This window comes from Colias croceus, chromosome Z (genome assembly GCF_905220415.1).
Source record: "Colias croceus chromosome Z, ilColCroc2.1".
Classification (NCBI taxonomy): Eukaryota; Metazoa; Arthropoda; class Insecta; order Lepidoptera; family Pieridae; genus Colias; species Colias croceus.
The window spans coordinates 6269886-6281575 of record NC_059568.1 but is presented as its reverse complement, the minus strand read 5'-3'; the positions used below and the strand labels follow the sequence as shown (position 1 = coordinate 6281575).

The 11690-nt window shown below is 34.9% G+C and overlaps 1 protein-coding gene across 2 annotated transcripts; it reads right to left on the bottom strand.

Annotated features, from left to right (window-relative positions):
- Positions 1-109: 109 nt before the first annotated feature.
- On the bottom strand, positions 110-9943 carry LOC123705533 (peptidoglycan recognition protein-like). 2 transcript variants are annotated; one of them, XM_045654361.1, is made up of 5 exons: positions 9205-9520; positions 4216-4377; positions 1303-1504; positions 726-838; positions 110-528 (listed from the first exon to the last, which is right to left on the bottom strand). In XM_045654361.1, exons 1-5 carry the CDS (start codon positions 9431-9433, stop codon positions 254-256), a joined length of 981 nt encoding a protein of 326 aa, XP_045510317.1. In that variant the 5' UTR covers positions 9434-9520; the 3' UTR covers positions 110-253. The 2 variants fall into 2 exon arrangements, with proteins under 2 accessions (XP_045510317.1, XP_045510318.1); XM_045654362.1 differs by lacking the exons at positions 110-528; positions 726-838; positions 1303-1504; positions 4216-4377 and adding exons at positions 5712-6817; positions 6941-7099 and having other exon boundaries at positions 9205-9943.
- Positions 9944-11690: the final 1747 nt, after the last annotated feature.

The following is an 11690-nucleotide window of genomic DNA, read 5'->3' as shown; positions in this document are numbered from 1 at the left end:
GTTCACTCATTATACCACATCATCAACTACAGTACATAATATACTACCTCTAACAGCTGGCCAGTGTAAAAAATACCAATAGTTTCTACAAAGTTTTATTTAAAAATGATACAAAGTTTTATTTAAAAATGATACAAAAATTTTACTCTTAAAATTTGATTAATAAACTAGTATTAAACGCAATAAAAATTTTCAATTCAATTTTGCAATGGCACGGAAGATTTCCAGAAATTTGATTTGTCACTACAAATAGTTATATAGCTAGCGATGAATTTCCGAACTTGTCGTTCATCTGTTCGCACGTGAGGCCAGCGAAGCGGTTCTTGTGGTCGTAGTTGGGCCATTCTCGTATAGCTTCATAGAGGATGGAGCCAGGGCTGGCGGTATCCCGCAAGTCTTTGGCGCCAACTATCAGGTAGTCGGGCCGGAGGTAGCCCAAGCGGACCCCTTCAGCCAATATCATACGTGTCCTGTTTAATTGGGCGTCAGTCACGCGGGAGTGATTTGGCATGTCTTCGCGGTAGTCACCTGTGATAATAATGGAAGTATTTTAATTTTTGCGTAAAATGTGTAAGTGAAAATTATTGGTGTGATGAGCAAAATATGTACTCTGGTGAAAAAAAACTTGCTCTCGAAGGCTATCATGACATCAAAAAAACTTCTGTTTGAAACGGTAAATTCAACACATTCGTTAGCAACGTAGAATGTAACAATATGGATTTTACCTATAAATCCGATCCCAACAGCGCAGCGGTTGTAGCCAAATGTATGTGCGCCCTCTGTGTTCCACCCACGGCCTTCGTAAACGCGCCCGTCGTTACCAATCAAGAAGTTATACCTTTAATTATAATTATACTTATTACAAAATAATTACTAACTATTCTTGATTGGAATATGAAGTTTAAATTACAATTTTCAAATAGTTTATTTTATTCTCAGACTTCTACTAGGCTTATTTATCTACGGAAAATTTTGTTGTAAATGAAACTTAAAATATATTAGTTACATATTTTTGATTTTGAAATAACAATTTGGCTAATGTGAAAAAAATGTGTTGCAATTTGTACCTTTTATCAAAGATACATATTTTTTGTTCTACTATCTCACGTAATCGCATTTATGCTACTTTTACATTGTGATAAAATTGAGCTAATTGTAATTACATTTGCTCATTTGTATACTTTTTTAGAAACCAAAGACCAGCTTTTAAGAAATTAGGTCCAAATCAATAATATTATAGCAAAAAATCTACATATGACATTTACAACAAAAAGTAAACAAGAAACACGTGTATCCACCTACGGTATATCATAATTGAAGGTGCCGATGAAGTAATGTTGCATGTTGCGCAGCTGGGCCGCGCAAATCACAAATTTGGTGCAAGGCGAGCTCACAGTATGTTGCACCACGACCAGCATGAGCGGATTGAAATGTTCCGCGATTGCAGACTCGTTGAAGGGCTGGGCTAGCCACATCTCTCTGGTGATACGCCACTCGTGGGGTGCTGGAAGGTACCAAGTAAAAAAGGACAACTTGTAGAAATACCTCATAAAACGAGCGAACTTTTTAAATAAGAGCTTATAGAAACTTTTGCTGCATAATATCCCTGATAGTCGACTTATCGAGTTACTATGCAGAATCTACTCGGTAGAACATTGACTATTTATAATCACAACATTTTTCATGTTAGACACTCACATGTTTTGTACATTATTTGTCATGTAAAATGAGATCAATTATTTGAAACAGTGTTAACAGTTACTCATATTAACACAACATGAGTAACTGTTAAGAGGAGGCTCCCTAACATAATTTCTGGCACTGAGAGATCGGTTAGACCGCGACGGTGCTAGCTAAAGCTAGGCGTCCATTAGAGACGGATCGGGGCGGGTCGCATCGCAACGGGCCGTCTCTAATGGACGCGCTGTTTGCTCCTGCGTCCACCTGTACGGGGCGCGGCGGACCGCCTAGGCGGACTTTATCTAACAGATTACAGACGTCACACATCCGCCTGCCTGCGTCCACTAGACGGGTCGGGCCGCAGCGCACCGCCGGCAGAAATCCGCCTGCGAATCGATATCCGCCAATGCGTTGCGGCCCGCCCCGACCCGAACCGTCGCTAATGGACGATGTTTCATACAAAACATAGGCCGGCGTATTTTTGCGTTGCGATGCGGCCCGGCCCGATCCGCCTAGTGGACGCCAGCCTTTACACAGCCGCAATAAAGTTGAATATCGCGTGCGCTCTTTGATCGCGTTCGAGCTCGAAACTAAATCTCGTAAGTCTCAATTCTTATTTCGTATATAACTAATAATTGATCTAGATAAAAAATATCTTGGGATTGGGTGTGTGGCTGTTTCAGAATATTAATGCAAATCACATAAATTTAGGGAGCCTCCTCTTAACATTGTTTAAAATAATTGATCTCATTTTATTCTTATAAAGGGCCAATGGTTATAAACTTCGATTAAAATGATCTAAGAAGGTAGAGGGTAATTTCAGTGCGTTTATAGGAACTGTCTTTCTCAATTTATCTATACCGTTCAAAGTGATTAAGGAAAATGTTAATTTAGACTAGTTACAAAAATTCATGACATCCCATTCACTCGTTTTAACCGACTTCAAAAAAAAGGAGGAGGTTATCAATTGGGCCGGTATTTTTTTTTTCGGTGCCAAGCACTAAGCACTTAGTACAGGGTGTCTCAAAATAAAGTTTATATTTTGTGGATGAATAAAAAAAAAAAGTAAGCGGTGTATTGAAAAAATATTTATTAATTATTAAAGTGCATAATATGGGAATTTATTTCTTAAAAATAATATCGTCCAAATGCAGTCCATTGCGTTCACGGCACTCATTTAATCGAACAGTAAAATTACAGTATTTATGACAGCTCGGCAGGTAGACACAGTGATGGCTGCCATTTCGTGCTGGATATTTTCTTTTAGATGCTCTAGAGAAGTTGGTTTGTTGACATACACTTTAGATTTAAGATACCCCCACAAGAAATTATCAAGAATAGAAATTAGCGAGGAATTATTGGCCCTTACTTTTTCGAAGACGAAAGGTGGCGTGCAGTTACAGTAAATTTGGAGCGATTAGACGAGTTTTTAGTGCCTGCACTGCAAAACTTTCCTGGCTATAACCAGAGAACATGGTTGCAGCAAGACGGAGCTACATCACACACATCCAATATGTCTTTACCTCGAATTCATGAAATTTTTCCGGGAAAATTGATCTCTAGGAGAGGTGATATAAATTGGCCTCCACGCAGCCCTGATTTAACTCCCATGGACTTTTTCTTGTGGGGGTATCTTAAATCTAAAGTGTATGCCAAAAAACCAACTTCTCTAGTGCATTTAAAAGAAAATATCCGACACGAAATGGCAGCCATCACTGTGTCTACCTGCCGAGCTGTCATAAATAATTTTAGTGTTCGATTAAATGAGTGCCGTGAACGCAATGGACTGCATTTGGACGATATTATTTTTAAGAAATAAATTCCCATATTATGCACTTTAATAATTAATAAACATTTTTTCAATACACCGCTTACTTTTTTTTTATTCATCCACAAAATATAAAGTATAAACTTTCTTTTGAGACACCCCGTATTAAGCCCGTGCACCGACATCAAACCTTTTTAGTAAATAGCACATCTAAATAATATGTAGTTATTTTTGTGTTTATGAGCTGCATATACTCTTTCTAAGAGATGCTGTGGGTCTTAAAGAAGATATACGTATATGATGGTGAACACCAGGGAACTTCGACAAAGTAATCATAATATACCTAAAATGGTTTTCGCCTATTAAAAGTATTTTCGTGTCGGTTTTATCTAATAAGCCTTGCATTATCTATTGTTATAGGCGTGTATTGAAGATAAAAATACTCAAATTTTATGCATTTGAGACTGTAAAAATGTACACGATAAGAATTATCAGGAATTTATCGAAACTATTCTTCGAATGCTAAGCTCGTATGCACTTTCGTAGGCATCAAATGAGGTTAATTTATTAGTTGATATTATTCTCTATTTACTGTGGGTGATGTTGATAATACTACTGTATGTACACAGTACATAACTTTACACACACAGTTCATGACAAAAAATTCTTAGGCAATTCATAAATCTCCATAAGAACATCTTCACCAATCTTACAAAATGACTTACTGATATCATGATGCTTAAACACAAAAAATACAAAAGACATACGTTTATCAATAAACAGATCGGCAGACTTCGTCGTTTGCACGGTGAAGTAGATTATAAGAGTGATACATGTGATTAGAACCATGAGTGCTGCTGCGCAAGACAACCGTTCCGTTCTAGAACTGTTCTTCACGACGTCCCACAGGTATTTGGGAAGAGAGAGCTCTGGAACAAATATTCAGTAATGGTTAGTATAAAATGATTTGTCGTAAGCATGTTAACCCCGAGCGGTCGGGCCACGACACAATAGATTTTCTATTGTGTCTGTGATTCCGGGGGCTGAGTTATTAAAAGCTAGTCTACACGATACGAAGTTATCCAAAATTGCAATAACTAACTATATTAGTTGTATGAACTTATTATGAATGCCATGAATCTGCTTCATCACGTAGTACCTATAAACAAAGTAGCTTTCTCCGTCCCAATGTATTCTTAAAACTTTTAAAAGTAAGCAACGGATTTTTATACGGTTTTTTTTAGATATAATGATTAAAATGGTTTTAACTTTTAGTACATATATAATTTGTTAAGTTTTAGACAAAGCGGGCGAAGCCGTGATCGGAAAGCTAGTTTGTTATAATTTAACCAATTTTTTCAGGAGTATGCGTACGGCGTATTATATGCGTATACACTATACACATAATATGGCGACGCCTATGTATTTAATAAGTGATACGGTAAGTTTTTATTGTACTACCTAAATATGATCTAAGACCTAAATACCTAGATAGCGTTATTTCAAAACCAGTTGTATTCGCCTTGTATTCACAGATAATTAAAAAAAAAATGAACTATATCACGTCCACCCCGGATTGGCGTGAAAGGATGTGGGATCTTAGTGTTCCCGCCTCGTGATTATTTTTTTTTCTATTCTTTATAACTTAATTGAACTATACCTAATAGTTCTAATTAACCTGTTTTAATTATACCATTTGAAAATCTTTTGGTGTTCAAATAATATGCCTATAGCTACAAATGCACCATAATTTATAGCTTATCTATATTATCTAGATACTAATATTATAAAGCTGAAGAGTTTGTTTGTTTGTTTGAACGCACTAATCTCGGGAACTACTGGTCCGATTAGAAAAATTCTTTCCGTGTTAGATAGCTCATTTATCGAGGAATGTTATAGGGTATATAATATCATCCCGCTACGATCAACAGGAGTGGAGCAGCGGGGGGTGAAACCGCGCGGAGCAGCTAGTGTTATATAAAAATGAAACCCGTTTTCCTTGGTCAAAAAACTTATGCAAAACATATTTTTATGCAAAACACATTTTTATGTTTGTAATCTTGAATGTTATTTAGAAAATCGTCAGGTAGGTACTTAATGGGAAATTCTTAAATTAAATTTACTCACCGCTAAGCAGAATGTGAAGCATAAGTGATGAAATATATGGAAAGTTTGAGGGCATCCATTATTTACATGAGGCGATTTAGTTTCCTCTTTGCCTTCGCGTAATTATTGGATGCCCCCTTTCTAGTAAAACTAAACATTGTTTTTGTAAAACACATGTATTATAATATAAAAAATACAATTTGCCAACTTGTGGCGTTACTGAGATCTACACAATATAATTGTTATTTAAAATCAATACATTATAATCAGACTTGTAAAGGAAAATAGATTGTATACGGCATTATTGTTGTTTAAGGAAATAGGTATACGTGCCTTAGCATGTACTCATGCCTAATAAGTGTGTTACGCATTATTGTAGCCCATGTTATTAATTCTCAAATTGTTTAGGTATAACTACGTAACTAACTGGTACATAATTTATTAATTTCTGTAACGAAATAAAGCTTGACCAGAATCAATACTATCCTCAATATCACTAAAATGGCCATAATAAATCTCCCGAAATAGTAAAATATAATTTTTTATTAGCTTAACATTTCCTACGCAATTGCTTGAACAAAAACAACAAATATAATAATATAATATGTTCTTTGGTCTGCCTATTCATTGCGCAGCTGTCAATGATGTTAGTCGTTGACCACATCATTAATATAATTCAATACATTTTAGCTATACCTACAAAATAGTAAATATAGTACTTCCAACGATGCTACCCTGGTAAACAGCCACTGACGTTTGCAGGATTCCAATGCGTCAATTTTTGTATCGATGCCATCACATTTTGGCCAGGAGGTACGGTCAATGGCTGAACTTGGCATTGGCCAAACACAGTGTAGTCTGGTCTCAATACACCTACATTGACAAGTGTTTCAAGTAGTTTGTTTATATGATCAAACTGTGCATCATCAGGCATATCTCTTACGTAGTTTCCTAGGAACATGACGGTAATACTCCTTCTATTCCAAGCAGCTACCATTGCACCCATTACGTTAGCACCCCTACCCTCAAATACAAAACCATTCCCTCCAACGAGATAATTAGGACCAATATCCAGTAAGCCCCATCTTAAGTGATCTTGCTGAATAGAAACCATAAGTTCAATACACGAGTACTTCTGGTTGCAGTGGCGTGTAGCGGAATGCCCGATTATTACGTAGGACAATGGAAGGGCAAGGAAGTCTTGTCTATATTCAGGCATAGCTTGCCAGTCTCCTCGACGGTGGTACCAGGGTTCCTTTAGACCTGGGCAAAGAAGAATGTCTTAATTACACGCATGGCTTAGGAAGACAATTGATAACCATTTGAACACAATTATAATAAGAATATAATATATTCGAAGAATGTTGAAATATTTGACTACTTTACCTATATCTAAGCGGGCTTGTTGAGTGGCAAGGGCTATGTAGATGAGGTAGATTGCCAACCCGCAGGCGACAAGAAAGGCCCAACAGACGAAGACTGCGACGCTGCATCGTACCCTGCGCGCATGCTTCGTTGACACCAATTCGAGGCCAAGAATACGGCCTGAAAGCAATAGAAATACACTCATCAAGTGGAGAAGAATCTCTAAATATATGTTATGCAATCATTTAATACGTTTTTATTTTAACATATAAGATCAATTAATAATAAAGTACTCTTGAAAATTATATGTACTGACTTTCCAATAAGTGATGCAATGGAAGAACAAACAGCATAGTAGCTACTATTCGAAGATCAGCCGCTCTAAAACATTTTTTGTTTCATTTTCAGAGTTAAAACCTTTGACTTATCTATTGACTTTATAGCATGACGCGATTTCATATTGTATGCACGTAACAATTTTAGAATCTGGTAAAACCCAATGACGAGGTGGATCCCAAGGTTATAAATTATATTTAAAAAAATACATTACTTAGAATTGTGTAAACATAATATACAATATCTGTAATTCTGTCGTTTGACATTAAATTAGTTCATCGTGATACGACATGGAATAGGGTATGTAAGGTTATCTTGTGAAGTAGTTAGTTAATGCTTGCTTAGATTTAATAGGATTAATTCTGAGGAAAAAGTATTGCAAAATATAAAATATTATTGTCACAATTGTAAATTGTTTACATTGATCATAACACAAAATAACAAATAATATTTTAATATTAATAAAACATTCGGCGGTTCGATGTTAGTGGCAATAGTAATAACAAAAATTATTTAAGATTTTTTTGTATAAAAGTGAATCTGTAGATAATAAAAATTGTTTTGTTTTGTCAAACAAAATATTATCAGTGAGCGTCTCAATTATATTTTTAGCGACATAAATTAGTTATTAGGGCTTATCGTGATACAGAGCGATAAAAAAATGTTGACCTGCATTCAGATAACACTAATTGTATTAAAGTTATCAATTTATTGCATTCTATCGTACCTGATACTTTCTATTGTTGAATCGAGTGTTTTTAGTCGATCTAACTTATTTACTTTTGTATAATATGTATTATTCTCTTGTATTGTAATTGAATTTATTCAATCTAGCGGCGCACACTACACACACATTACACAATGCTAAATTTCCGTGATGCAAATTCTTTAATTTCGTTTTTGACGATAAAATTGCATATATTATCTATGGGATTATCGGAATTAAAATTTAAGCATAATTTGCCTGAATGTATTTAATAAATCCTTGATTAATTAATCATTGTTAAAGGTTTGACAGCTACACGACTATTTATTAAAAGAAATAATATTTTGATACGAATGATTGAGTTCCTCACATCGCACTTGCAAAGTAGGTTTATCAAGACTAGCTTTCCCGGCTTTGTTTACGTGCACTCATACTCATATTAAGTTATGATGCGCCCTCTATCAACGTAATTAATTCAGCAATTGGAAACGGATAGCAAATAGGTATAGAGCCACTTTTAAATAAATATCTGTGAATGACCAGTCAAAATAATATTAGCAAAGGAATATTGGATTCAAATATAATTTGTAATTAATTTCAAAATATGAATTGTAAACGAACAAACAATCTTCCTTATTGCTTATTATTATGCGACACAACGATCTATCCTGAATTGTATTTCGTCTTTGTTTTATTTTATGTCTATGTCATGCATAAAACCACATCGCATAGCTATCGTGTATGTATAGTTTATACATATATTTTATGTTTTTCATTTATAAGGTACAGTAAGTTAAAGATTTTTACTCCTTTTAACTGGGTGCCCTTGACACCCTCACTTGAACTCTTGAGTTCGGTATTCTTTTATCAAGTAGACATTATTATTATTTGTCAACTTTTTCAGCGACGTTTATCATATTGAATTCACATTTTAGTTCGTTTAAATGACGTAGAACTGCGTAAGAATAAACTTTAAAGATAAGTAAGTATAATGTTTCTAGGCATAGTATCCCCTCTATATAGAGCCACACATTCAAAACATAATTTAGTAAACGCAACAACATTATTATATTCATATAGGTATATACTTATTGTAGGTACATATAAATAATCTCATATCGCTAGCAGAGCAATGCCAATGCGCAAGCAAATGCAATTAACAACACAACAAGTTAATCATTTCAATAGTATCTAAGTGAAAACATAAACAAGGATGAGGAAAATCCTATAAAGAAATCCTTACCTTTGATCATTTCCGCGTTTTGGACATTTTGTGTTACGGAGACAAATTTAGGGCCGATGTGTACCCTGGACGACTTGTTGACGTTTAGGTTGGAAACTTGCGGTGTGGACGCCGCCGCGCTCGAGCTGGCGGCGGCGAGGATGCGGTCGTCCATGAGGACCACGGAGTTCGCCGTCCCTGGTCCATTACACGCAATTGCCTCGTTACCATTGTCTCTTTCCGTCCACATAACAAACACTGGCAGCGCGTTGGTGACGCAATCACACAACAATAACGAACGACGTCCCCCTGCTCGCTCCGAGTTGTGACTAATGAACACATCGCCGAACTCGAGTAAGAACCTATAGCCGGTTCGGGGTTTGCAAACGTATTGTAGGTATGCAACGCAGATAAGGAAATCATTATCTGCAAACACTATTTTTAACCGTAACGCCGAGGAATTAAGGATTACAATGATATATAGAGTGACGTGATTATTTAATTAACACTCGAAAAATGCAATTTGTCTGATATACAACATTATTTACAATGTTTTCCTTTTAAGCATCTCAATGATCATTTTCACTGGTCGACCTGTAATCTGTATGATTTTAATACGTACCTACTACTTAGAAACGTTTTACATTTGCAGTTAATTTGTAAGGTCCATAAAAGTATGAAACAATAGAGATGGTAACTATACCTACAAGTCATAACGATACAATTAATTCACAATCAATTGACAACAAAACGGTAGGCGCATGTGCATTTCAAATCTACATATTGACAAATACCTATTACCTAGACCTTTTACCATATAAAAAATCACAAACTACTCAATCGATTTAAAAAATTCTTTTACCAAGAAAGCTCCCACTTTACTGAGTAACATAGGTTTTTACACGCTTTTTTTTACTTTGGGCACAGAATATAACTACTACTAACTATATAATAGCCTTAATTATAATAACCTTCTACCTATAAACTCAGTCGGCAACGGCGCGAAACATACCTAAACTTCGGAGTGAACTGTGAAACCCCCTGCTTTGTCAACCCGGTCGGAGCCACAGGGTAGCGGAGATAAGAAGAAAAAGAGAAAAGATAGAGAAGCTAGTTAGTTGTTTGTAAACATTAAGGGTCTATGTCTACGTGGTCTGTGTTCTGCTTTATATAGGTTCAAAATAAGATATTAGATACCTATTTATTTAATAACATTGTCATTGAATGATGAGTGGTTATGTGTCCCTTTTATGATTGGTGAAGCATAGATATATACATATAGATAGAGAAAAGTATACCTACCTTTTGATCGCTGTTATCAGTTCGCAGAAGCAATGGGTAGGTAGGTAATAGGTATACAATAACAATTGCACAATTACGCCAAAAAGTCATACATATATTATGAAAACACTATACAATGAATAGTCTTTTCATTTTGTACATAAGGAGTAAGGACCTTACGCAACAAATCATAAGAAAATACTTGTGAAAAACAGCCAACGTTGTCTCAAAAATCTGGGGCCAGTCTATTTATTTTCAATTAGTTACCTAATTGTTGTTCTTTATGTTAATTCAAATAGTAAATACCTATTACTCTTATGTTACTTTATACTCATACGTTATTTCATATACTGAATGCTATCTACATCTGATGTAAATTTAAAATGTAAAATTGTCATGATTTTAAAAGAGCAACTATAATAGAGCTAGCGCGCGAGAGCAACTTTTTAGATTGACTGACTTTTCTTACGCCGTTATTTAATTTTCAGCGATTTAATTGAAATCGATAATAATTACATATGAATCTATAATACTTTGTATATTTAAGAAAAAAATCACAAATCACATGAAGTACCTAACTACATAGGGTTTTTTCATATTAAAATAAACCAGCTGGTACAAGTATATAAAATTAGTTCTTACCTTATTTATTGATCTTTCTGCTACTCCTCCCTGTATCGCTACACGATTTGTTGCATATCACAACGTAAAGTAATGATTTTATACTGACTCCTAGAATTTATTTGCTTTTTCCCGATGATAATAAGACATCTAGAACTTAGAAGGGGCAGGGAAATATAATAGCACTTATGAGATTATCAAGATAATCATTTTGCTGTGTGCATTGTTTTCAAATTGGGGAAGAACCGTTTAGATAAAACCCAAAAAGTACCGTTAATTTTATAATTATCCGGAAGAGAAGATATTTTATCAATTTAAAACATATCTAGTGTAAACTGGTTTGGACTGGATTTATAAAATATAGTTACAAGGTTTACGTAAAATGGCCAAAATTTATCTAGTACGTCGATGTGATAGTTATCTACTGTTAAGCATTTTGCAACTTCATTGCAATCATATTTTGAATTACTTCATACTTGTTAATTTGTAAAAAGTTGTTGGAATTCACAAAATTGTATTTATCTATATTTGAAATTACCGATTTTTCCTAAGATTTCCTTTATAAAATCTTAGGCTAAAAATATATCTACAAGTATTTTCTGGAA